At 49.3% G+C, this 26,733-nt stretch overlaps 2 protein-coding genes across 2 annotated transcripts in view; one reads left to right on the top strand and one right to left on the bottom strand.

The window, feature by feature from the left end:
* SNRNP200 (small nuclear ribonucleoprotein U5 subunit 200) overlaps positions 1-16,713 on the top strand; it is a 33,719-nt gene extending 17,006 nt beyond the window's left edge. The window contains exons 17-45 of the mRNA XM_049785037.1: positions 1,377-1,526; positions 1,731-1,841; positions 2,303-2,434; positions 2,600-2,788; positions 3,069-3,266; positions 3,711-3,863; positions 3,964-4,044; positions 4,299-4,382; positions 4,948-5,054; positions 5,365-5,483; positions 5,660-5,814; positions 5,941-6,130; positions 6,255-6,428; positions 7,614-7,774; positions 8,325-8,552; positions 8,842-9,033; positions 9,132-9,310; positions 9,422-9,573; positions 10,404-10,512; positions 12,193-12,301; positions 12,619-12,808; positions 12,896-13,060; positions 13,367-13,488; positions 13,711-13,854; positions 13,941-14,117; positions 14,388-14,548; positions 14,634-14,715; positions 16,169-16,261; positions 16,357-16,713. Of these exons, the coding sequence (XP_049640994.1) occupies positions 1,377-1,526; positions 1,731-1,841; positions 2,303-2,434; positions 2,600-2,788; positions 3,069-3,266; positions 3,711-3,863; positions 3,964-4,044; positions 4,299-4,382; positions 4,948-5,054; positions 5,365-5,483; positions 5,660-5,814; positions 5,941-6,130; positions 6,255-6,428; positions 7,614-7,774; positions 8,325-8,552; positions 8,842-9,033; positions 9,132-9,310; positions 9,422-9,573; positions 10,404-10,512; positions 12,193-12,301; positions 12,619-12,808; positions 12,896-13,060; positions 13,367-13,488; positions 13,711-13,854; positions 13,941-14,117; positions 14,388-14,548; positions 14,634-14,715; positions 16,169-16,261; positions 16,357-16,500 (4,251 nt within the window). The 3' untranslated portion in view covers positions 16,501-16,713. The remainder of the gene's footprint in view (positions 1-1,376; positions 1,527-1,730; positions 1,842-2,302; positions 2,435-2,599; positions 2,789-3,068; positions 3,267-3,710; positions 3,864-3,963; positions 4,045-4,298; positions 4,383-4,947; positions 5,055-5,364; positions 5,484-5,659; positions 5,815-5,940; positions 6,131-6,254; positions 6,429-7,613; positions 7,775-8,324; positions 8,553-8,841; positions 9,034-9,131; positions 9,311-9,421; positions 9,574-10,403; positions 10,513-12,192; positions 12,302-12,618; positions 12,809-12,895; positions 13,061-13,366; positions 13,489-13,710; positions 13,855-13,940; positions 14,118-14,387; positions 14,549-14,633; positions 14,716-16,168; positions 16,262-16,356) is intronic.
* A 3,883-nt stretch (positions 16,714-20,596) lies between these two features.
* Positions 20,597-26,235, bottom strand: CIAO1 (cytosolic iron-sulfur assembly component 1). Its single transcript, XM_049785087.1, has 7 exons — positions 26,052-26,235; positions 25,469-25,617; positions 25,062-25,173; positions 24,875-24,963; positions 24,481-24,682; positions 22,807-22,894; positions 20,597-21,116 (listed from the first exon to the last, which is right to left on the bottom strand). The coding sequence occupies exons 1-7, from the start codon at positions 26,188-26,190 to the stop codon at positions 20,876-20,878; spliced, it is 1,020 nt and encodes a 339-aa protein (XP_049641044.1). The 5' UTR covers positions 26,191-26,235; the 3' UTR covers positions 20,597-20,875.
* Positions 26,236-26,733: the final 498 nt, after the last annotated feature.

The following is a 26,733-nucleotide window of genomic DNA, read 5'->3' as shown; positions in this document are numbered from 1 at the left end:
GTATAGCCTCAAAACCAAAATACATACGGACATACATAAGGAAAGGAAAAACTATAGGAAAGAGGAGATTTTACTAAAATGTCTGTGATGGGTTTTTTTTTTTTTTGGAGGGGGGTGTCACACGAAACAAAACACCTGAACTCAGGTCTTACTCCTGGCTCTATGATCAAGGATTATTCCTTTGTGGTTCATGTGACCAGTTTTGTGGTGTCAGCAATCACTTATGGGTTAAGTATAAGTAAGGCCCATATTGTGTCTCGCCCTGCAATAGGATTATTTCCCATCCTTTTACAAGGTTGGTCCTATTGTTTCCTACTAATATTTCAGTTGTTCTGAAAATAAACTTTTTTTAAAAATTTCTTTATTCAAGCAAATAAACTTCAGGTGGCTTAGAATCTTGTTTGATGCCTTGTTTGACCCCCACCATGCCTAAATAATAGATTTTAAGTGTGTGTTTTTGGCCCACCTAGAGGTGTTGGTGGAGTCCACTCCTGGTTCAGTGATCAGTGATTGTGTTGCTGATGATTGAACTTAGTACATCAGTACCAGGTTGCATTGTACCTGTTCCAGCCCTTTGAGTTCTCTCCCTAGACCCTGAACATAAATTTTATTTTTGGGTGGTGATGGGGCTACAGCTGGCAGTGCTCATACTGCCTCTGTACTCGGGGATCACTCCTGTAGTCTTTCTTCTGCCCAGGACCGTAAATCCTTAATGCAGAGTCCTGATTTCTGTGTTCGCAGTGTAATTCAACATACAACAAATAGTTAAAAGTGAGCGTTAGTTTTTGGTTACTTTTGGGGTATTACTTTTTGGTAGTTTGGGATATATATAGGTTAGCGCGTGCAATGCAAACACCCTACTGCTTGTGCCGCCACTCTGGCCCCAGAGAAGGTTTTTTTTTTAAACCTTCCCTTGTTGCTGCAATGCCCTAGGGTTACATACATTTGATTGTGGTGTTTGCACACTTTATAGTTGTGCTCCAGAAAGGGCACAGTTTTTGGTATCCAGCGATCACAGTCAGTCCCACTGAGATCATACTCGAGCATGCAGAACAGAGTGGTGTTGCATTTTGAACTCTCAGTCTCATACCCGCAGAGCAGGTACTCTAACCATTAAGCAGCACCCCAAGCCCCGGAAATGTGTTTCCTTTTATGTGGGATGGAAGGCATAGTGCAGATCATCTTTTGCAATGCTCGTGGGGCTCTCTAGCTCTGTGCTCAGGAGTGATACTCCCTAGTGGTGTGTTTGTGGGAAGTGGAAGGCATTTGTGATGTTAGGGTTCGAACAAGGCTCAGTGACACCTTGACTTCAGTTCTAACAGCCCAGCCTCTGGCAGAGTGTTTCTATACAATGACAAATGCTGGTTTCTGTTCAGGTGCTGGTATTTGTCCATTCCCGAAAGGAGACTGGGAAGACGGCCAGGGCCATCCGGGACATGTGCTTGGAGAAAGACACTCTGGGCCTGTTCCTAAGAGAGGGCTCAGCATCCACAGAGGTGTTGCGGACAGAAGCTGAGCAGTGCAAGGTGAGGAAAGACTCCTTGTCTTCCATTCAGTGTCACTGGCCAGAGTCTGTGCTGCTGCTGTTTCACACAGCTTCAGGCCGATGGTTGAGGGAGTTGTGTGGAACTATGTGAGGCTAGGTCTCCTGTGAAGGGACTGACCAGTATCCTGGAGGTCTCCCTCTGAGAAGCTATTCTTGTTTATCACCTATTCTTTTTGGCACCTAGAACCTGGAGCTGAAGGATCTTCTGCCCTATGGCTTTGCTATCCATCATGCAGGCATGACCAGAGTTGATCGGACGCTAGTGGAGGATCTTTTTGCTGATAAACACATTCAGGTGAAGTTATGCCAGAAGTTGGTGTCTGGAACTTTATTTTTTATTTCACTTCCAATGATTCATATAAGAGGGTGGTAGGAGGCAGCATAAATAAAATTTGCCCAACTAGTCAAAAATATTTGAGAAGCAAAGCCAGCACTGGGCGACACCAGATTTGTCAAGCTAAGACTCTTAAAGACCAAGATGTCCTTCACTCTCAGGATGATGTTTATCCTAATGGTCTAAGACCTTCAAGTTGATTATTGTGGCTTTGCACTTCTACAGCTGAGGTGTCTGTAGGTAGTGGATAGGTTGTTGGGAAGAAGAGATGAAAAACTGGTTTTGACTAGATGAGGAGCCCAAGGACTCCTCTGATCGCACTCCCGTGGCTTTAGTCCTGCCGGAGCTCCGAAGCCAGATCCTAAAGAAGTAGTGATGTGGGCTTTCTGATGGTAGCTCTGTTTTCTTCATTGTCTCTCTAGGTCTTGGTTTCTACAGCAACCCTGGCTTGGGGTGTGAATCTCCCTGCACATACAGTCATCATCAAGGGCACTCAGGTATACAGTCCAGAGAAGGGACGTTGGACGGAGCTGGGCGCACTGGACATTCTGCAGGTACTTGGAGAGTAGCTACAGAACCTTAGAGTTCATTCGCAGAGGGGAAGTGTGTCCTGTGTGGGAACTCCAGAAATGCCAGAAAGACATGGCTGGGCGGCCAGTGTGAGGCAGGAGCCCACGTGGTCTTGGTTCTGAGCACTCTTGCGTCCTTCCATGACCTAGATGCTGGGCCGTGCCGGCAGACCCCAGTACGACACGAAGGGCGAAGGCATACTCATCACGTCTCACGGGGAGCTCCAGTACTACCTGTCTCTGCTCAACCAGCAGCTCCCCATTGAGAGCCAGATGGTGTCAAAGCTGCCTGACATGCTCAATGCTGAAATCGTGCTGGGGAATGTCCAGAATGCAAAGGTATGGGGTAGATTCTGTCTGTAGCCAACTCCTCACTCCTGTCCTCCCCTCACCCCCCATCCTTCACTGGAATAGACTTGGCATCTTTGGGTATCAGGTACTGACAGTTCTCCTTGTTACTAGCATCTTAGCAAGGAGTATCCTTTGAATTTTTACTAAGTATTCAAGAGAGAATGTGAACATACAAGTAGAGTTAGGAGGTGAATCCTCAGTGTCCTGTGGGAAGCTTTTGTTTGGCCATCACTTCTTTGTGCTCCGGCCCACAAGCGGTGTCTTGTAGGATGCAGTAAACTGGCTGGGCTATGCTTACCTGTATATACGAATGCTCCGATCCCCAACACTCTACGGCATCTCTCATGACGATCTCAAGGGAGACCCTCTGCTTGACCAGCGCCGACTGGATCTGGTTCATACTGCAGCCTTGATGCTGGATAAGAACAATCTGGTCAAATATGACAAGAAGACTGGCAACTTCCAGGTGAGAGGGTATGGGATGGAGATAAGGCCCTAGATAAATATGTTCACTTATTCTGTCAATTTGATTACTGTCCGATTGCTCAGAAATTATACAGTGGAGGGACCAAAAGTGGGTAGGGCACTTGTATTGATTACAGCCAACCCAGGTTTGATTCTTAGCACCCCTATTCAAAGTGATCCTTGAATGCTGCAACAGCCGTCAGCCCTGAGGACCACTAGTTGTAGATCTCGGGCTGTGTAGAATGGTGCAGAAATCTGATTACTTCCTTCCCATGATTTGAATGGGGGCAAATTACTTCAGTCTTCTGCATGGTGCAAAGTCACTATAGTCCAATTTATTGTGCCATTTTTTTCCTTGAGCTTGCTGAAGCTTTTCTGTGGAAGATCTGATGTGCAGTGAGTCGAGCTCATGAGAGCTCATGGGTTGCGTTTCCCTCTGCTGTAGGTGACAGAACTGGGCCGTATAGCCAGCCACTACTATATCACCAATGACACAGTGCAGACCTACAATCAGCTGCTCAAACCCACCCTGAGTGAGATCGAACTTTTTCGGGTCTTCTCATTGTCCTCCGAGTTTAAGAACATCACAGTGAGAGAGGTGAGCCTTGCAGCCTCCCGGGACAGCTCCTCCTTGGACTAACTGCTGACTGGGTTTGTGGCTAACTGGCTTCTCCTTGACCCAATTTCTTCCTGGGTAGGAGGAGAAGCTAGAGCTGCAGAAGCTGTTAGAGCGAGTGCCCATCCCTGTGAAGGAGAGCATTGAAGAACCTAGTGCCAAGGTGAGTGCAGGACCGATGTGGGAAGCACCCAACAGGTCATTCTCATCATCTCTGGAAGATGGGCCTGAATTTGACAGTGTGCTGGATTACCTGCTTGGCCTTCCCTCTCTGGTGTCCTTTTTCATGTGCATTTTGACCCAAGGACCAATGGCAGTTTGGTTATCTTGACCCACTGCATGGCCAGAGCAGAAACTTGATTCCTTCTTGAATCTCTCTCAGTGATTGGCCTCTGGCTGCCCTTGCTCTCTTTCCAGATCAATGTGCTGCTCCAGGCCTTTATCTCACAGCTGAAATTGGAGGGCTTCGCTCTGATGGCCGACATGGTCTACGTTACACAGGTGAGGGCAGACCTGATGCTATCCATAGAAGGGACTTCAGCGTCCCCGTGCCTCAGGTGCTGCATTGTCTGAAGAAAATGGGTCCGGTGCTGGTGAGAGAGGAATGCTTAATTTTGCCTCAAGGGGGGAATCCACATAGGAAACTTGACCCCATAGGGAAGATGAGGTCTTCCAGCAGAGCAGGCTCCTACAGAAAGGCCTACTATATGCTTAGGCTCTCCTAGCTTTCCTCCAGAATAGCTTTGGACTTTGGCTGCCAACTATAGAAGTGGTGTCAAGCGACCAGCTACTCTATTTCTACTTGCCACTGTTGTTGGAACTCTAAATAAATGCTAAATGAGCCAAATATTTAGAATAATACAATGAGGGATTAGAGCCTGTGTTAGTACAGGGATGGGCACTTGTATACAACTGACTCGGGTTTTTCTGGCACTACATATGGTCCCCGGAGCCCTGCCAGGTGTAAGTCCTGAGCAGTGCTGGGGCAGTGCTGGGGAAAGTACTCAGTGTACATGAAGAGACACTGGCAGGGACTTCATGGAGGGAACGCTTCATCTTTCCCCAGTCAGCTGGGCGGTTGATGCGTGCCATCTTCGAAATTGTCCTCAACCGAGGCTGGGCACAGCTTACAGACAAGACGCTGAACCTCTGCAAGATGATCGACAAGCGCATGTAAGGCTTAGTCTGCGAGATGCTGGCTGCACTGAGTTTGGGGTCCCCGGATGGGGTGGTAGAAAAGGCAGAGGGTGTGTCTGCTATGTGATCTGACATATGATTTGATGTGAGCAAGGGATGTGGTGGCAAGAGGAAAGGCACTTTGGGCAGAGGCAAGGTTTGCCACTTGAGTCTCCCAGCTGGTACTGTTCTCAACATTTCTCTCAGGACACTCCTGTGGGAAGGGCTGGTAGTTGGAGACCATGGCAAGGATTCCTTGTTGCAGGCCCTGCGAAATGGACTGAGAGCCTCTCCTTTTGCTGCCTAGGTGGCAGTCCATGTGTCCTCTGCGCCAGTTCCGGAAACTCCCTGAGGAAGTCGTGAAGAAAATTGAGAAGAAAAACTTCCCTTTTGAGCGCCTGTATGACCTGAATCATAATGAAATTGGTGTGTAGGATGCTCTATTCTCTTGTTCTGATACTTGGTTGTCCAGACTGTCCTAGATTTGTGCTTTTCTCCTACTCTGCTCACATTCTAACGTTGTGTAGGGGAGGTTCTGGGGGAAGGAAGCACCCTCCTGCAGGCAGTACCCCATAGCACTGGGACCTCTGCCGTCCTCACAGGGGAGCTGATTCGTATGCCCAAGATGGGGAAGACCATCCACAAGTACGTCCATCTTTTCCCCAAGCTGGAGCTGTCAGTGCACTTGCAGCCTATCACACGCTCCACTCTGAAGGTGGAGCTTACCATCACACCAGACTTCCAGTGGGACGAGAAGGTGAGCCCCACAGGCTGCTTGTGGGACCGGCTGGACCTGCGGGGGGGCGGGGGGGCTGGGTGGCTGGGTGGCTGCACCCTGTTCCCACCCTGGATCAGCTTCCTTCAGCCCCTACTGCTGCTTTAGGTCCATGGTTCATCTGAGGCCTTCTGGATCCTGGTGGAAGACGTGGACAGCGAGGTGATTCTGCACCACGAGTACTTCCTGCTCAAGGCCAAGTATGCCCAGGACGAGCACCTCATCACATTCTTTGTGCCCGTGTTTGAGCCCCTGCCTCCTCAGTACTTCATCCGAGTGGTGTCTGACCGCTGGCTTTGTGAGTGGTCCCCTCTCCTCCATTCCTAGATGGGATGCTAAGGAGGGCTTCAGGTCCCTTCATCTGCCTGGGCTCAGCCAGGTGGAGAGGACCCAGGCCCAACTCTGCCTGTCTCTCCCTGCAGCCTGTGAGACACAGCTGCCTGTGTCCTTCCGACACCTGATCCTCCCGGAGAAGTACCCACCTCCAACGGAGCTCCTGGACCTGCAGCCTTTGCCTGTGTCTGCCCTGAGGAACAGTGCCTTTGAGAGTCTCTATCAAGAGAAGTTCCCCTTTTTCAACCCCATCCAGACTCAGGGTAGGTGTTCCCGTTTTTAGGAGTTACATCTCTAGGTCTTTGGAGACTTGATCTTGGTAGGTTTTTGAGCTGTTCCCAGTAGTGCTCAGGAACAGTCTCCAGCAATGTGCCCAGTGTCCTAGGTGGAACTGAGAGAAACCCTTTTTTTTTTTTTTTTTTTTTTTTTGGTTTTTGGTTTTTGGGTCACACCCAGCAGCACTCAGGGGTTACTCCTGACTCCATGCTCAGAAATCACTCCTGGCAGGCTTGGAGGACCATATGGGATGCCAGGATTTGAACCAATGACCTTCTGCATGAAAAAGGCAAAAGCTTTACCTCCATTCTATCTCTCCGGCCCTGAAAGAAACCCTTTAATGCCCATGGAGAAAGTTGTGTTCCCTGGCAGCAGGGAATAGGGCCTGGGGCATTGGCCTGTGTGGAAAGCCTCAGACATTTACTTGTGCTGCTGCCAAACCTCCACTTTGCAGCAGCCTGCCTCCCTGGAGACGGGTAAGAGAAGGAGAGCTTACAATCATTCATTGTCATTTCTCAGATAAGAGCCCTGCTGCCGACCCTGGTACTCTAGTTTTAGACCAAGTGTGCAGTGTTCACTGGGGCTTTTGCTTTTTAAGTTTTATTAGCTGCTTCATTCACAGCATGTTTGTATTTTGGGTACTTGTGGCTGATATGCTATGAATGTTTTTCTTTTTGTTTCCCTCCAGCCTATCCATTCATTAGTACAGACTGGTTATTGTCCTCCTTTATAGTTAGGAGAGAGGAACTAGAGTTCTCGTTAGGAGGAACACAGTTCAAGAGTGGTCCAGCTCGCTTGGCTCTGTCCTGTTCTTGATGTCAGGGCTTCGGTTTTTACCATCTCCCTGCAATGGGCTATTTCCCGCAAACTGGCACACTGGAGGGAACGAAGTTTGCCTTTTGCCATGTGTTCTGCCTCTGGTTCTTACAGAGAAGTAGAGGAGGATCTTTGGCCATATCTGCTTCTAATGCTGACCCTAGTCTCCTTGGGGGTGAGGGTGGCATGCTGGGATTGTGATGTGCCAGGACTAGATTCGGCTGCCCCTGCCCCTACCTGCCCTGTGACTCAGCTTCTTCTCTGGAGCCCATGGGCTGTTACGGGGGAGCAAACCCATATATGTTGCCTCTGCTCTGAGCCATGTTCATGTTCATGTAGAGACTCTTGACTTTCAGTGTTCAACACCGTGTACAACAGCGATGACAACGTGTTTGTGGGTGCCCCCACCGGCAGTGGGAAGACCATCTGCGCGGAGTTCGCCATCCTTAGGATGCTGCTGCAGAATTCGGAGGGCCGCTGTGTCTACATCACTCCCATGGAGGCATTGGCAGAGCAGGTACCTGAGGCTGTGCTCACTTGTGTGTGTTCCCAAAGCCAGTTTACACTGAGAGTCCAAATCAAGGATTCCTAAGCCCTGAAATGTGCAGGAAGCCTCTGGGTGACGCTCTTTGCTCTCGTGATCCTTTTCAGTCTGTGTGAGAGTAGAGGTAAAGAAAAATACTCCTTGGTGCTGGAGCAATATAGCACAACAGGAAGGGCATTTGCCTTGCACACAGCTGACCTGGGTTTGATCCCTGGCATCATCCCATATGGTCCCCTGAGCTGTCTGGTGTGACCCAAAAACCAAAGAAAAAAGTAAAGAAATCTACTTTATCCCATAATGGGGGTAGGATTATTCCTTCTCCTCCCTCTGCTCCGCCCTCCTCTGCAGCTTTCCTTTCCTCCCCGACTCATCATGCTCCTCTTCCCCCTCCATGCTTCCCCTCCACCTCTCTCTTTCCCTCCTGTAGAGCTTGTCACCTGCAGAATGCAGGTCTCTGCAGCATCTAATTTTTCCCCATTACTGAAGGATGTCTGATACTTCACCTTGCCTCCCACACCCGCAGGTTTACATGGACTGGTACGAGAAGTTCCAGGACAGGCTGAACAAGAAGGTGGTGCTTCTAACAGGAGAGACCAGCACAGACCTGAAGCTCCTGGGCAAAGGCAATATCATCATCAGCACCCCTGAGAAGTGGGATATCCTCTCTCGGCGTTGGAAGCAGCGCAAGAACGTTCAGAACATCAACCTCTTCGTGGTGGATGAGGTCCACCTGATCGGAGGCGAAAATGGGGTATGGTGTGACTGGGACACAGAAGAGGGGCTGCAGCTGTGTCTATTCTCCCATGGCCATTTGAGCTCAGAAACCAGGGCCAACTCCTAGAATCTCCTCCCAGACTTATTCCTCACAGGGTTCAGATATTCTTGGGGTCCTGAGAAGTGGTGTCATCACTTAGTCCAGAGTGAAGCAGAGGGACACAAGTCACCAGAGGAAGAAGTAGGGGTCTGGGGCCAGGCATGAAGGGTAACTAACTCAGGTGGGCTGGTTCGTGGGCCTGCAGTGACTGTCTGTTCTTCTTCAGCCTGTCTTGGAAGTGATCTGCTCTCGGATGCGCTACATCTCCTCCCAGATTGAGCGACCCATTCGCATTGTGGCACTTAGCTCCTCACTTTCAAATGCTAAGGACGTGGCCCACTGGCTGGGGTGCAGTGCCACCTCCACCTTCAATTTTCACCCGAACGTGCGCCCTGTGCCCTTAGAGCTGCACATCCAGGTAGATGCACATCCAATCTTCCTGTCCCCGGGAGGCCCTGGGACCCCAGGAGCCAGACATGCATGACTCACCTCAGACTTGACAACCTCCTGGTCTAGGGTTTTAACATCAGTCACACCCAGACTCGCCTGCTGTCCATGGCTAAGCCCGTGTACCACGCCATCACCAAGCACTCCCCCAAGAAACCCGTCATCGTGTTTGTGCCTTCACGCAAGCAGACCCGTCTCACTGCGATCGACATCCTTACCACTTGTGCGGCTGACATACAGCGGCAGAGGTGGGCTGGGTCCCGTGGGGGTGGGGCTAACCTAGCTGGCCCAGGCTGGGGGTGGGGCCTCTCCAGGAGCTGGGCCCCTCAGTTGAGTCTGCTCACGCCTGCCCTGCCCAGGTTCCTGCACTGTACTGAGAAGGACCTGATCCCCTACCTGGAGAAGCTTAGTGACAGCACTCTGAAGGAGACGCTGCTCAACGGGGTGGGCTACCTGCACGAGGGGCTCAGCCCCATGGAGCGGCGCCTGGTAGAGCAGCTCTTCAGCTCAGGTAAAACATCCAGAAGACGGTTGAATCAGCCTAATTTGCTTTTCTACTGGGACTTCAACCCATTTGAGATTTTTTTTTCTCTACTTTTGCTTTTTATTTTTATTTTATGAGTGGGGGGGGCATATTCATCCAGTTGTACTCAGAGGATCACTCATGACTGTGCTCTCTGGCGGGAGGGTTTGGGCACCCTTCTTGGCTTGGCTTGGAACCATATGTGAGGTGGGGATCGAACCAAGCTCGGCAGCTCCTTCTCCCTTGTTCTGTCCAAGCTTTTTGGTCCCTGTGTTTTTCATACATAGCGACATCCCAAGAATGTTAGATCCTGGGGATGACATGATAGGACTGAGTGTTGCTTGTTGCTCTGTGGCATTCTGTGCTCTGCTTGAACCCTGCTCGTGACTGCAGTGGAGATGCTCTGCTGGAATCATTTGCTGTCACTTTCAGCACATTTCCTCTCTGCTTTAAGGGTATGCTTTAGGAGAGAGCTAGACTATGCTTATGTGCATGTGAAGAGGCAGCCTAGGCTGCGGAAGCACTTTCCAGCCCACATGGACTGCCAGGGTGTCAGGCAGGAAGGAGTCAGAGGTCTCACTGTCCCTGGGCTACAGATTTGGTTTCAGGCCAACCTCCTTTCCTCTGGGGTGGTCCCACAAAGTGAGCGACTGCAGCACCAAGCCACCTCTTACGGCATCAGACCTCTTAGTGATTTTAGACCTTTTTCCCAGTGGATTTTCTGAAGTGGTACAAGATCCGACCCTGCCTTAACTAAAGGCAGTAAACGGTGCCTCCCCAGGGATCCCAGCAATCAATCTTCTCCCTTCTGCCATTAGGGGCCATCCAGGTGGTGGTGGCTTCTCGGAGTCTCTGCTGGGGAATGAACGTGGCTGCTCACCTTGTGATCATCATGGACACCCAGTACTACAATGGCAAGATCCACGCGTGAGTCAGGCACTGTTGTGCTTCTTCAGGAACCTCTTCCCTAAAACTACACTGCCAACCACAGATGAAAGAAGTTAACCCATTGGAAGATAGAGTGCTTGGAAAATAATAGCAAAATTCTACCATTGGGTGGGGGGGGGGGGAATCGGAGAGACTTTAGATCCCCAGATCTCGGATCCCACGTTTGTTTTTGTGTCTTGGTCCTCCTATAGTTGTTATCCTGAATTGAGAACCAGGAAGTTTGGCAAGAAGGAACCTTATCTCTAAAGTTAGGTAGCTAATCTGTTTATTTTATAGATCAGGGGTGGCGAACAAGTTTGACACAAAGAGCCAAAATTTTAAACTGTGAGAGTCAGAGAGCCACACCATGCAGTGACCTGCCAAAACAGACAAACACACAAAAACATATAATTTTAACAATCTATTAAACACATATTGCATTTTGCCATTTTGAGTGAGGGTAAAAATCCTGCAGTGATGGTGAGGGTGTGCTGCGTCCTTCACACTTAGAACTAACAGCAAAATGTGACCCAACATGTGACACACTGGTGCCCCCCCTCCTCGCTGGCCTGTACAGTTGTTTCTGAGGGATGGGAGACGGGGTGATACAGCCTGGGGGTGGGACTACGCACTCGGAGATCTCTCCTCAGAAGCAGCAGAACAAAATCCAAACTTGGCAAAGAGCCACAGTATACAAGATAATGAAAAGAGGCAAAGAGCCGCATTCATTTTGGCCAGGAGCCGCATGCCGCTCGAGAGCCTTGTGTTCGCCACCCCTGTTTATAGATAAAGTAAAATGACTTGGTCATTTTCTTCTCTGGAAAAGCTTGAACAATTTTAACACTTAACTTTGCCACAAAATACAGATACTTTGAACTGAGCTTTATTTTTATGGGCTTAACATTTTGTGGAGGTGCATATCCCGTGTGTTCAGAGCTGACTCCTGGTTCTGCATTCAAGAATCACCCCAGAGGGGACAGAGCAGTGGTGCAAGTGATAGGGCATTTGCCTTGAATGTGCTAACCTAATATGGATCGTGTGGTTCAATCCCCCGGCATCCCATATGGTCCCCCAAGCCAGGAGCGATTTCTGAGTGCATAGCCAGGAGTAACCTCTGAGCATCACGGGGTGTGGCCCAAAAATCAAAACCAAAAAAAACATATATCACTCCGAGGAGGGAGAGAGAAGTTGGATCGATAGCACGGTGGGTAAGGTTTTATTCAGGGGTTCCTCTTGGCTCTGCTCTCAGAAATTACTCCTGGCAGGCTTGGGGGGCCTTACAGGATATCAGAGATCAAACCTGGGTCAGCCGCATGTAAGGCAAGCACCCTACTCACTGTGCTATCCGTCTAGCCCCATATTTGAAAAAGTTCTGGTGTTGGCACTGCTGGGGATTGAACCTGGGGTCTATACTCTGTCCCTTGAGCTATCTCTCATCCCCATATTTGATATTTTAGTAAGGATTTTTTTCCCTGTGGTTTATAGTTTAGGTTTAAGGACCCTGAAAAAAAAATCTAAGTTCTTAATATTGAAATGAAGTTAAGCAAGTGAGACTAGTGCCTAAGAATACAGAGTTCTACTGTGATTTGCCCATGCCCACCTTTTCCTTGGTGGTATCCAAGGCAGCCTCCTGAGTATGGTCATGTCAAAACCTTTGCCTTCTTGCCCTTTTGTCTCCAGGTACGTGGACTATCCCATCTATGATGTGCTGCAGATGGTGGGCCATGCCAACCGCCCTCTGCAAGATGATGAGGGACGCTGTGTTATCATGTGCCAAGGCTCCAAAAAGGTGAACCTTGACCTCATACAGTCGTGAGATTCTGGGCCTCAGAGTAAATTCTCTCTTCATTTTCCTGCAATTGGATTGACTATTAACTCCTATTAAGATCTGTGTTCTGTGAGAGTAACCAGCAGTGCTGATGTGGGGAGGTGCCCCTGACTCTTCCAAGTTTGAGCACATTGAAGCACAGGTCTCTGGAGCTATTTTCAGTTTTGTAGGAACTGTTCATCAGACAATGCCATCCCCTATGGATTTCCCTGGCCCCACTTCTCACTCCAGTATCATTGTCTTTTATCATTCTCTTCTCTCTCCCACCCAACCTGCAGGATTTCTTCAAAAAGTTCTTATATGAGCCATTGCCAGTAGAGTCTCACCTTGACCACTGTATGCATGATCACTTCAATGCTGAAATTGTCACCAAGACCATAGAGAACAAACAGGATGCTGTGGACTACCTCACTTGGACTTTCCTGTACCGCCGCATGACACAGAACCCCAACTACTACAACTTACAGGGTCAGTTGACATTCAGACATTATTTGTTGGGTTTTCTAATCCTGGCTCTGTGACCTCGAGGAGCCCTACTGAATCCGACTCTTACAGGCATCTCGCATCGTCATCTCTCGGACCACCTGTCAGAACTGGTAGAACAGACCCTGAGTGACTTGGAGCAGTCCAAATGCATTAGCATCGAGGACGAGATGGATGTGGCACCTCTGAACCTGGGCATGATTGCTGCTTACTACTACATCAACTACACCACCATTGGTGAGATGCTGGATGTGGAGCGTGCACTCCAAGGAATTAGTTCTGACAGGCACACCCACCATTGTGTGATGAACCGTGTGGTGCTGGGATAGACTCTGGAGCTCTGGGGTGCAAAGCTCTAGTCATTAGACCTTGGCTAAGGTCAAGATGCTCTCGAAGGAAGAGGAGACAGGCTCTCATAAAGACAAGCTCTCTGTGCTTTTTATGAGGCTGGAACAGGGCTAGAACCTGTAGCTGACTCTGCCCTGCTATCTTTTACCTGTATCTGACATTCAAATCTCCACCACCCCCCTTTCTCTCTCCCAGAACTCTTCAGCATGTCCCTGAATGCCAAGACCAAGGTGCGAGGACTCATCGAGATTATCTCCAATGCAGCGGAGTATGAGAACATTCCCATCCGGCACCATGAGGACAACCTCCTGCGGCAGGTTAGGAGAACCAGGTGCCTCCAGAACATCCTGGAGTTGAATTTGTGTGCCCAAAGTTCATGGTCTCCTTGTCAACAATATGCTCATGTACACAGACACATGCACGCGCTCACAGACACACACATTTTAATTTGAAGGGAGGCGAGCCTGAGATGGTGTTGCTTTATGCCTGAGAATGGTCCCAAGATCACCTGCTCATCAAACTATTCTTCTCCTTTCCAGTTGGCTCAGAAGGTGCCTCACAAGCTGAACAATCCAAAGTTCAATGACCCCCACGTCAAGACCAACTTGCTTCTGCAGGCGCACCTGTCCCGCATGCAGTTGAGTGCAGAGTTGCAGTCAGACACCGAGGAAATCCTTAGCAAGGTAGAGTGGAGGCTCAAGTAGGGGTTCCAGACTTTGGAAGCCACAGTAGGTCCCAGCTGCCCACCCTCATGCTTTTGTGTCTCTAGGCTATCCGGCTGATCCAGGCCTGTGTAGATGTCCTCTCCAGTAATGGGTGGCTCAGCCCTGCATTGGCAGCCATGGAGTTGGCCCAGATGGTCACCCAGGCCATGTGGTCCAAAGACTCCTACCTAAAACAGCTGCCTCACTTCACCTCAGAGCATATCAAGCGTTGCACAGACAAGGTGAGCCCTTAAAGTCCCTCACTTTAAGTTTTGGAGAGTGTTGCTGCCTGTCCTGGACTCAGGAGCAAGGGATGTGGGTTGAGCCTGCCTCTGGCTTTGACTTGTCATATGCTAAGAGGGACTTAGCTGCAACAGTGGACAGTTTCCTTTCTCTGGTTGTGATTCCTATGGGCGATTCCAGTGTAGTTGTAAAATGGGCTGTTTGGAGTAGGCCCTAACTTGCTGTGTGATGGTCTTCCTTCTGTCTTGACTTCTGAATGTCTCCTGTAGGGAGTGGAGAGTGTTTTTGACATAATGGAGATGGAGGACGAAGAACGGAATGCATTGCTACAGCTGAGCGATGGCCAGATCGCAGATGTGGCCCGCTTCTGTAACCGCTACCCCAACATTGAGCTGTCTTATGAAGTGGTAGAGAAAGATAGCATTCGCAGGTAAGCCCTGGGGGTGTGCCTGCCCTGGGTGACCCCACTGCCTCTCCTGACTCCTCTGGCTGACTCTCCTGCTCTTCTCCCCAAGTGGTGGCCCTGTAGTGGTTCTGGTACAGTTGGAACGAGAAGAGGAAGTCACTGGCCCAGTGATTGCACCTCTCTTCCCACAGGTACGTCCCCTAGTGCTCCTCGCTTTGGCAGTGTGTATAGCATGGCTGTGCAGGGAGGCAGCACCTTGCTGAACTAGATTTGAGTTTCTGCTATTGATCAAAATTTGGCATACACTGGCCCAGGGGAGAAAAATTGAGAGTAATCATGAAATCCTATGGTTAAGAATCTCAATGCCATGGGTGTGTTTTTGTTGGTTTTGATTTTAAACACTTTTAGTCATTCTAAAATGTTTGCTTTGCAAATTGTCACCCTCTATTAAGATGCATTTAGCTTGGGGCTTAAGAGATAGTACTGGGGTTAAGGCATTTGCGAGGTTCAATGTAATGTTTGTCTACAAACTAGCTGAGACCTAGAGTCTGAGCAAAGAACATTTAAAATGAAAAGACTTGGGGGCTAGAGAAAGTGGCCACGGTACTCATCTCTATGTTGCCAACCTAATTTGATCTCTGGCATTCCATATGATCCTTGAAGCCCTCCAGGAGTGATTCCTGAGTGCAGAGCCAGGAGTACCCTAAATTTCACCAAGTGTGGCCAAAAGCCAAAAAACAAACAAAAGAGAAGACTTAGGCTCTAACAAAACTTTGTTTTCTCTGTGGTGATTTCATATATATATACATATGTATATATGTATATATAATATAATATTTGGCATTAAGAGTCTCTAGGAACTCATAGCTGCCAGTCCCCCAAACAAGTCCACCCTTGCTATGAGATTCAGTTACAAGCACTAAATAGAAGGGACTTTAAAACAAGGAAATGGGCCCAAGCAAATAGATGAGTTCATATGCTTATTCTGTCTCAAGACAGAAATTTTTGTTTTCCATCGGACTTTTTGGAGGGGCCCCATACCCAGTGGCACTTGGGTTACTCCTGGCTCTGTGCTTAGAAATCACTCCTAGCAGATTCGGGAACCATATGGGATACCGGGGATCAAACCCAGGTCTGTCCCAGTTTGGCTGCATGCAAGGCAAAACTGCCCTTCCCACTTGCTGTGCTATGGCTCCAGCCCTGTTGTTGATTTTGGTTTTCTTTTGGGGGCTGGGGGTGGGGCAGCGCTTGGGGTTACTCCTAGCAGGACCATATGGTATGCCAGGAATCAAACCGGTGTTTGTCCAGGGTTGGCCTCGTGCAAGGCAAACACCCTACTGCTGTGCTATTATTGCTCTGGCCCTCGCTTTGTTATTTATGTTATTTTATTTTTTTGGTCACACTGGCTGGCGGTGCTCAGGGGTTATTCCTGCCTCTGCCTCAAAAATTCACTCCTGGCAGGTTTGGGGAACCATATTTGATGCCAGAGATTGATCCTGGGTCTGTCCTGTGTCAACCACATGCAAGGCAAACACCCTAACACTATCACTCCAACCCTGATTTTTGTTTTCATACATTCATAACTGAACTCATATTGGCCATCAAATTTGACATGCTGAATTTCTTGACTTTTGGTAACTGCAGAAACGTGAAGAGGGCTGGTGGGTGGTGATTGGCGATGCCAAGTCCAACAGCCTCATCTCCATCAAAAGGCTGACCCTGCAACAGAAGGCCAAGGTGAGTATTTGCTGGCCCCGCCATACTGAGATGGTAGTGGGGCAATAACTGTGTGATGTTCCACCTGATTTCTGACTTCTTCCTGCTCTCTCTAGGTGAAGCTCGACTTCGTGGCCCCAGCCACTGGGGCCCACAACTACACCCTGTACTTCATGAGTGATGCTTACATGGGTTGTGACCAGGAATACAAGTTCAGTGTGGATGTGAAAGAAGCAGAGACAGACAGCGACTCTGATTGAGTCAGTCCAGGGACAGGCAAAGCATCACCCATAGAGAGAGGAGCTAAGCCTGGAGCCCCCTCAGAATGGAGACCATTGTTCCCAGTGTGGCCCACCCAGCTCTCGCGCTCTATCTGCACATTAAGCAGCTGCCATTGGAGACGGGATATCTTGAGGCATGTTTTTTGTAGTAGTCCTGTTAGACATTCCAATAAAACAATGTGGAGAAACCAATTTTCTTGGAAATGGTTCCAAATTTAAAGATCTTTTTCTTAGGGGTTTTTGGTTGGTTGGTTGGTTGGTGGTTTTGGATTTTTGGTTTGGATTTGTTTTGTTTGTTTTTCTAACTTAGGGCACGTGGCTAAACTTTATTTGGAAGAGATGATGTCCCTTTTGGGAGCATACACAAGTGATGCTTGGGAGGACCATGTACTGGTATTATTAATTGAATCCTGTCCCGGGCTCCCAGGGCTCAGAGCATGAGCTACTGCCCTTTGAGCTATTGTTATTTTTTGAGGAGTAGGGGGTTTAGGCCACACCCATTGGTGCTCAGGGTTTACTCCTGACTCTGCTCAGGGATCTCTTCTGGTAGGGATCAGTGGACCATATGTGTGCCAGTGATTGAACTCTGATCAGTGTGTACAAGACATGCGCCCTACTCTTTGTACTATTACCCTGGCTCCAAGGCTGCTGTTTAGTTTGGCTGTCAGCTTCAGCCTATATACTGTTTTAATGGAGCAGAGGACTGTTGTAGGTTTTTTCTCTCTAGTTGTGGGCTACTTCCTCTGTATATTACTAAAAGGTCCCTAGACCATAGGAATACACTGAACTAAGGTGAGATGAACAGGCTAGAGGTTCTCAACGATGTTCAGTGTCTGTTCCTATAAGGAAGTATCTAAAGGAAGAGAGTAAAAAGGCATCAGCTGCTGAAAGAGGGTATTAGGTATTAGGTGCTTGTGCTACACATGGCTGACCTGATTAAAATCTGATACCATAAGCTATTGGATCACTCTTTTTTTTTGTTTATTTTTGTTTTTTGGGGCCACACCCGTTTGATGCTTAGGGGTTACTCCTGGCTAAGTGCTCAGAAATTGCCCCTGGCTTGGCGGGACTATATGGGACACGGGGGGATCGAACTGCGGTCCTTTCTTGGCTAGTGCTTGCAAGGCAGACACCTTACCTCTAGCGCCACCTCACTGGCCCCTATTGGATCACTCTTGAGTAATTGTGACCCACAAAAGATTTTTATTTTTTATATTTTTTTTGGTTTTTGAGTCACACCTGGCAGCACTCAGGATTACTCCTGCCTCTATGCTCAGGAATCGCTCCTGGCAGGCTCGGGGGACCATATGGGATGCTGGGATTCAAACCACCATCCTTCTGCGTGCAAGGCAAACGCCTACCTCCATGCCACCTCTCCAGCCCCCTGTGTCTTTTTTTTTAAAAGATTTTAACAGTTGACAGTCTTGAAAAATAATGCTTCAAGGAATGAATGCGACTCTTTTCTAATGTCCTAAGTTTCCATTCTACAGAATCTGTTAATATCAGCACTGAGAAAAGTTTGAAGTACTGTGAAGATGCTAAACTCATGGTAGCAATAGAAGTTTCTCAAAATTGGGGCTGGAGAGATAGCACAGCAGCAGGGCATTTGCCTTGCACACCACCAATCCAGGACAGACAGTAGTTTGAATCTTGCATCCTATATGGTCCCTCGAGCCTGCCAGGAGCAATTTCTGAGCACAGAGCCAGAAGTAATCCCTGAGCATCACCGGGTATGATCCAAAAAAAAAAAAAAGTTTCTCGAAATTAATCTTGTTTGAAAGCAACCACCATTTTATCACTGGCAACATTATCCATTTCTCTTGAAGTGAATGCCAAAAGGCCAAATCTAAATTGCAAAATTTGTTACTTTTATTTTCGAAATTTGTTACTTTCAAATAAAAATTTGATTAGGCCAGACCCTGGTTCAATAACTGGCACTCCTTATGGTCCCTTAAGCCCACCAGAAGTGATTGCTGATTGTAGACCCAGGGATAATAAAGTTTACTAAGCACCACTGGGTATGGCCCAATAACAAAATCTTTTTAAAAAAATATATGCCAGAAAAGCAATTGTCTAGCTGTTTTCAAGATGGTCTTTTTTTTTTTTTTTGATTTGGGGGGGGGGGGGCGCACACTAGCATTGTTCAGGACTTACTTCTGGCAAGACCATATGAGGTCCTAGGGATCAAACCGGGTTGGCCACATGCAAAACAAGCACCCTGCCTACTGTACGATTGCTCTGGCCAAAGATAATCATTCTTCAGTGAGAAGTGCTTTATATATGCTTCCTGCTGTCACAAAATGTTTTCCAGGGTCAAGATTTAAAGCAGTTATATTTCTTTTTATTTGTTTTTTGGGTAACTTCTGGTGATGCTCAGAGGTTACTCCTGGCAGGCTTGGGATGCCGGGATTCAAACCACTGTCATTCTGCATGCAAGGCAAACACCCTACCTCCATACCATCTCTGGCCCTATGTGAATATTTCTAAGTGAAGCTAGCATCTGCTGACCTCTCAAGGCCACCTCCCGTCCCACAAAGCTTTCAGGCCTTCAGGGATCAGACCACATTTTGGAACCTCAGTTGTCCTATTTTGGAGATGAAGGAGGTGATGGTTGGACCACATCCAGCCATGCTCAAGGGCTATTTCCTGGTTCTGCCCCAAATGACCCCTGTTGGTGATTTAGGGATGATTGCAAGACAACCGCAGTCTTCTGGAAATAACATGGTCATGATTTCTGTGGTATAAAAAATAAAAATGAGGGGCCGGAAAGATAGCATGGAGGGTAAGGCGTTTGCCTTTCATGCAGAAGGTCATTGGTTCAAATCCCGGTGTCCCATATGGTCCCCCGAGCCTGTCAGGAACAATTTCTGAGCATGGAGCCAAGAGTAACCCCTGAGCAATGCCAGGTGTGGACCAAAAAAAACAAAAACAAAGTAAAAATGAAGGTTGCACCTTTGAGGACGGGCTTGAAACCTACTTGGAAGTTGCAGTCAAACAATCCGAGTGAAAATAAAGGAGTGGCCAAGGCAGTGTCTCCCTTTCACAAGAACTTCCCTAAGGTGCCTTTCCAGACACATTTTGGTGGTATGTTGGATACAGCCTGGGGCTTCACACCTGCAAAATATCATAGCCCAACTCCCAGATTGCCTTTTTTCCTGATCTTCCACCATGAGACTTTAATAGCACAAATACACCTGTGTATATTATGTACATACTGTTAGACTTAGTTTAGAACAGGGTCTGTAGTCGCTATCCAGACCCTTGCTGGTCCACAGGTGTGAAGCCATTGGTCTCCCATCTTAATGGTTAAATGTTGATTCATGGAGCTTATTAGCCCATCCACAGGGGTAGAAAATGTTGGAGAGCTGCTTTAGAAAGTTACAGCCTATCTTTAAAAGATTATTTTGTTCCCCACCTCTATTTCCCATCATCATTGAGAAACTGATAGGCTAAGACTATACTGTCCTGTTTAGGGTTCAACAAGGGTTTACATTCTTCCATTTATTTTTTAGCATTCTCTGGTTGTAGTCACAGCAACTGAGAGAAGGAAAGTACACGGGCATCTGAGGGAAGAAGGGTATGTCACTTTCTAAACTAGGATACTACTTTAACATCCCAGCAACAGTCTGAAATAGAATTGGCCCAGATCTAAGACAGGATCTAGTTCAGGAAAAAGGATTCAATGTGGGATTTTTGTTGTCTTTTTGTTTTGATTTTGGGCCACATGCGGAGGTGCTTGGGTCATTCCTGGTAATGTTCAGGGGACCATATGAGATGCTAAGGATTGAACCTGGGTCTGCCACAAGCAAGGCAAACACTACCTGCTGTACTCCAGCCCCATCAATGTGGGATTTTTTTTTTATTCTCTGGTTTTTGGACCACACCCAGTGATGCTCAGTGGTTACTCCTGGCTCTCTGCTCAGAAATCGCTCCTGGCTTCGGGGACCATATGGGATGCTGGGGAATAGAACAGCGGTCCATCCTAGGTCAGCCACGTGCAAGGAAAACGCCCTACTGCTGCACCACCACTCCGGCCCCAGAAATTTTTTTTTTTAAGTGACCATCCTTAGCAAGATTTGTGACTTCACAGTTTATTTCCACAAAGTTTGTGATTTCAGAAAGGTCTAAGAAAGCGCGATCCTAAAGCACAAAATCTGGCCTAACTACTGGGCAATGTGAAGTTGTTTACCAACTCAAAGAAGCAGAAAGAGTGTTTATGTGGCTTAATGCTTCTTTCAAGCCCTAATAGAAGAAGCCAAAGTAGATGAAAGTCAAGAATACTCTTCCAGGTCATCTCCAGAGCTGAGAAAAGTCTTTTCTGGAGAACCATGATTCTGTCCAGAACAAAGGTGGCTCAGAGGCCCTCAGGCCGCTGATATTTCCAGAAAGCCAGCTCCCCATCATCACTACAAGAGGCCAGGAGGCCCTCTTCTTTGGGGTTCCAGGCCACACAGTTGACATCCTGAGAATGGGCCTGAGGCAAGTGGGCGATGAGGGAGAAGGTGGGCTGCTGCGGATCTGAGCTGGGGTCCTCCTCAAATATCCGGATAGCATCATCCCCACAGGCTGTAGCCAGAGCCCCTGTCAGCTGACACCTAGGATGAACACGGGTATCAGTGTAGCTGAGAATGACCGCTCACACACTAATAGGACCTCATCTAGAAGAGACATTTCCAAAGCCTCAGTCCTGCTTCACCCCTTAGCTATAAACCTCTTGTCAAGGGCCAGAGCGATAGCATAGCAGGTAGGGCATTTGCCTTGCACACGCCAACCCAGGTTCTATCTCTGGCACCCCATATGGTCCTCCGAGCACTGCCAGGAATAACCCCTGGAAAGTGTTGATATGCCCCGTAAACAAAAAAATATCTCTACGTGCTACAGAGGCTCTGACATAACAATTACATAAAATTCGGATTGTAGAATAATACTACTTTTCTCCCTTAGCTTATTATAAAAATTTTTCTTTCCATGAGCTGGGGTCTGTTGTCGTTTTTTTGGGGGAGGGGGAGCATTTGAAAACACCAGTGCTCTGGGGCCAATGTTCAGGGTCACTCCCAGTTCCATGTTCAGGAACTGTTCTTAACAATGATTGTTAGATCATGTGGACCCAAGGATCAAACTGAAGGGTTCCAACATATAAGGCATGTGCTCAGCCTGTGGAGTCTGCTTTGGTCCGACTTAATCATCTTTTTTTTGTGTGTGTGGTTTTTGGGTCACACCCGGCAGTGCCTGGTAAGACACACCCCCAGGCTCCAGGCTCAGAAATTGCTCCTGGAAGGCTCGGGGGACCATATGGGATGCCAGGATTCGAACCGATGACTTCCTTCATGAAAGGCAAATGCCAGGGGCCAGGCGGTGGCGCTAGAGGTAAGGTGCCTGCTTTGCCTGCGCTAGCCTTGGATGGACCGCGGTTCGATCCCCCGGTGTCCCATATGGTCCCCCAAGCCAGGAGCGACTTCTGAGCGCACAGCCAGGAATAACCCCTGAGCATCACCGGGTGTGACCCAAAAAAAAAAAAAGGCAAATGCCTTACCTCCATGCTATCTCTCTGGCCCCCGACTTAATAATCTTTAACAGTGAAATGGGGGCGCTTGATTCTACAATAGTCTCTGTTATCTTCAACTGGTTCACAACATAAGCTATTGTAGAATCAAGCGCCCCCATTTTCCGTTTTTTGGGTCAGCGCTCAGGGGTTACTCCTAGCTCTACGCTCAGAAATCACTCCTGGCAGGCTTAGGGGACCATATGGGATGCCGGGGATTGGAACCACCGTCCTTCTGCATACAAAACAAATACCCTACTTCCATGCTATCTCTCCGGCCCTTCTTTTTTGTTTGTTTGTTTTAGGGCCATACCCAGTGGCTCTCCTGACTCTGACTCAGAAATCATCACTCGCAGGCTTGGGGGACCATAGAGAATGCCAGAGATTGAACCCAGGTCCATCCCAGGTTGGCAGCATGCAAGGCAAATGGCCCCAATATTTAGCATTATTTCTGAGTAAGATGAGGCCTACAATGATAGGGTGACTTTTAGATTCCAGGAGGGTAGAATGGGTGTGATCAAACCATCACAACGCTAGCCCCCAAATTCAGGCTCTCTATTTCCAGACTTGCTCTCAGTGCAGCCAGACAGACCATCCACATACCTGCAGACCCGGCTTGGTCTGCTCAGGAATAGATGTGTCTGCTCAAATCCCACCTACTCAGGTCTGTGGACAAGCAGGTCTCTGTTCTACACTCACTCTGAGGTGGGGATGACAGGGGCGAGTGAGGGGGTGTGTCTTACCAGGCAATGTCGTAAATGGTCCTGGAGTGGAATCCTGACAGGGTGCAGATGCACTTCCAGCTGGGGTCAGAGCCGCTGCATGCCACCCCTGCATGACAGACTGAGCTTTCAGTATATGGCTACTTAGCCCCTTGGGAACAACTGCCCAACTGCATTCCTAATTTTCCCTTCCCTACGCATGCCCTGCATCCTCTTCATTCCTCATCCCGATTGCCCATCTTCTTCCAAATTTGGCCAGACTGCCTATCAGATATTTGATCTAACCCAGGGCCTTATATGTTACTGCTAAATTTCGTCCTTGACCCCAGTCTGGCATTATGCTCCAGAATCACTCCTGGCCTTGTGCTCAGGGATCACTCCTACCAGTGCTCAGGTGACCATATGCAGTGCAGGGATCAAACATTATCCACTGTACTTTCTCTGCAGCCCAACATGTATTTCTGTTGGTTCTTAGGTCAGGACCGAATATGCTCAGAGGCTACTATTGGTTCAGCACCCTATACGAAGCAGGCAGGCCCTTAGCCCCTTGAGCAATCTCTCAGTACCAAATGCTGTCCTTTAAAAATCTTTTTGCAGGGCCGGAGAGATAGCACAGCGGTGTTTGCCTTGCAAGCAGAAGATCCAGGACCTAAGGTGGTTGGTTCGAATCCCGGCATCCCATATGGTCCTCCGTGCCTGCCAGGAGCTATTTCTGAGCAGATAGCTAGGAGTAAACCCTGAGCACCGCCGGGTGTGGCCCAAAAACAAAAAAAACAAAAAATCTTTTTGCTAGGGTGGCACAAGAGGAAGGGCATTTGCCTTGCATGCGCTAACCTAGGACAGACCACGGTTCGATCCCCAGCATCCCGTATGGTCCCCTAAGCCAGGAGCGATTTCTGAGTGCAGGCCAGGAGTAACCCCTGAGCATCACTGGCTGTAGCCCAAAAACCAAAAAAGAAAAATAAGGGGCCGGTGAGGTGGCGCTAGATGTAAAGTGTCTGCCTTGCAAGCACTAGCCAAGGAAGGACCGCAGTTCGATCCCCCGGTGTCCCAAATGGTCTCCCCAAGCCAGGGGCAATTTCTGAGCGCTTAGCCAGGAGTAACCCCTGAGTATCAAAACGGGTGTGGCCCAAAAAAAGAAAAAAATCTTTTAGCTAGGGTCAGGTGACAGTACAGCAGCTAACAGTACAAGGGTGTTTGCCTTGTCCACAACCAGCCCAGGTTCGAGCTCTAGCATCCCATATGCCCCCCAGGTGTGACAGGAATTAGTCCCTGAGTGCAGAGCCAGGATACTCTAAGCATCTCTAGTGTGGCCCTAAATCCAAAAAATAAAAATCCTTTTGCTGGTTAGACTAACACCAGACAGTTTATCCCACTTTATTTCTCTCCAAACGCTTAATACCCTTTGTTCCATCTAAATGAACCACTGTTGCTGATAAGTCTAGGTTTTCCAATTGTCAATGCCTTTGTTCACATGACTGGTTTCACCCAGAATTATCTTCCTGTGCAAATCCTACATATCCTTTCAAGTCTGGTTTCTCTTGGCCTGCTTACCCTGAGTGCTCCTGTACTCTGGAGCCCCTCATAGCACAGGGCCCCTACTTGCTAAGTCCTGTGTCATCTGTGTCTTAGTTCCTACTAGACTTAAACCACAGGAGAGCACAACTGTCTTTAGCTGGCCCATCAACCCCTCACCTTGCTCGTTGCCTGGTAGATACTGGCGCCAGATGCGCACAGTACGGTCGTCACTGCAAGAGGCGAGACGCTGACCACTGGGGTCAAATGCCAAACTCCACACGGTAGATTCATGGCCCTCAAGAGTGGCACAGCACACCCAGTCGTCTTCTTCCTCTCGGTAGAGCTTCACTGTGTCGTCGTAGCTGGCAGAGGCTAGCAACTGGGCGAGAGGGAAAACATGTATAGCGTAGGAAATGTTTGTGGTTCCAACGTCTTTCTGTGCTTGAACAGTGCAGCCCCCAGACTTGTGCTGAGAGACAGACTTCTCAAGGACAGTCAGGTTGAGGATGAAGAAGAGCTGGAGGAAGGCTGGACACAACCCTCGATACCACAATTCCTTCCCACTTCTTACCTCTTGGCTTGGATGCCAAACCACATGCTTCACATCCTGTGTATGGGAGTTGAGGACACTAACACACTCGTACTCATCTTCTTCATCAACTGTGGGAGAAAGCTCATGAGCCAAGCCCATCAGGAACACAAGGAGGGGGGAGCGCCTGCCCCACTTTCCAACTGTACCCCTGGTGCTCTGGACTCACTTTCCCAGACCCACACGCTCTTGTCTCTGCTGCAGGTAGCCAGGAGGTTACCAGATGGGGCCCAGGCCACAGATTTGACCTCATTTTCATGGCCCTCCAGAGTAGTGACACACTATAAAGAGGAATGAGGAGCAAATCAACAAGTACAGTACAGGTTAGATCCCTGGTATCCCATATGGCTCCTCAAACCCGCCAGGAATAATTACTGAGCGCAGAGCCAAGAGTAAGCCCTGAGCACTGCCAGATATGGCCCCCCACCCAAAAAAATAAATAAATAAATATATATATGAACAGAGCCAATACAAGAGCTCAGCTGCCTGCGGTCCAGTTGGTAGTTCCACCTAAGAGAGGCGGGTCCGTGCCCTGGGGAGCAAACAGGCAACAGCTGCCCAGTAGTGGTTAGTTACCTCAAAGTCATCCTGGTTCTTCTTCCAGATGCAGGTGGTAGCGTCGAAGCTGGCAGAGGCCAGGTAATTCCCACAGGGAGACCAGGCCACCTTGCGCACCGTGCGCTGGTGGCCTTCGGACAGGACAGACTTGCAGATCCAGCTGTCACCTAGAAAGTGAGAACTGGCCAGGCTCGAGCTGGTGCATGAGAAGTCGGGGGGGGGGGGGGCAAAAGGACAATCTCTAGTGCAGGGAGCACCCCGAACTACCCAGAGACACACGGCTACTCTACTTATGTAACACCACCTTGTTGCAAAGATAGAATAGAATGATTCTACTTCTGGCGGCATGCATCCTGCGGACCCCAGATTTGGGGGTGGGGTGAGGAGAGACTGACCTCATTTCCATGTCCGACTGACTCAACCAAGGCCCCCTGGGATATCTCACACCACAGGAAGTCAACGCTACCTCCCAGTCTCCACTGCAGCCCTTCCCTCCCTGCCTAGGCAATGGTGACACTTGTCCCCCAACCCAATGCAAGGCCGCCTCTAGCACCTTGCCCTAGCATCAGGCCCTCGTAGGTGGAAGCCCAGCAGGCCTTACCCTCCTTGCCCCAGATGCGGACTTGTCGGTCGCCGCCGCACGAGGCCAGCAGCGTCCCCTGGGGGTTCCAGGCCAGGAACCAGCAGCGGGAGTCGGGGTGCGCTGGGACGCGGCCCAGCAGCACGAGCGACTCTTTCATGGCGAGGCGACGGCAAGTCCAGTCCCACTGGGCGCAGCAATCTCCACTCGCCGGGGGAGGGGGGGGCGCCGCGCAATGCCCCCTGGGAAATGTAGTTCGGCTCGTCGGTCCGCAGCCGAGAGCACCGCGTGGAACGAACTACAAGTTCCATGAGGTCCCGCGCGGGGGAGAAGCGATGCTCGCTCCGCTTCCGCCTGAGGCCCCGGGCCGCCGCGCAATGCCCCCTGGGACGTGTAGTTTGACTCTAGTTCGCAGCTCAGTGCATCGCAGCGTTCGACTACAAATCCCGTGAGACCTCGCGCGGGGGGCGCGTTCGAGAGCCGGAAAAGGCGGGCCCCGAGCCGGGGGAAGGAGGAGGAAGCCGGAAGTGGCTGGGCCCGGGTCGGTCGGGGCGTTGCGGGGCTGGGCCTGGCCTGTCACCGCCGCCGCCGCCGTCCTGCCGTGCCGAGGCTCAGCTCCGCGGCGGGACCGAGCGCGAGGGACTGGGGCGGCGCGGGGCGGCGCCGATCCCGAGTCTGACCCTGCAGTCTCCGGGGCTGCGGC

Source organism: Suncus etruscus, chromosome 12 (genome assembly GCF_024139225.1).
Source record: "Suncus etruscus isolate mSunEtr1 chromosome 12, mSunEtr1.pri.cur, whole genome shotgun sequence".
Taxonomy (NCBI): domain Eukaryota; kingdom Metazoa; phylum Chordata; class Mammalia; order Eulipotyphla; family Soricidae; genus Suncus; species Suncus etruscus.
The sequence above is the reverse complement of the archived record's forward strand: the minus strand, read 5'-3'. Positions and strand labels throughout refer to the sequence as shown.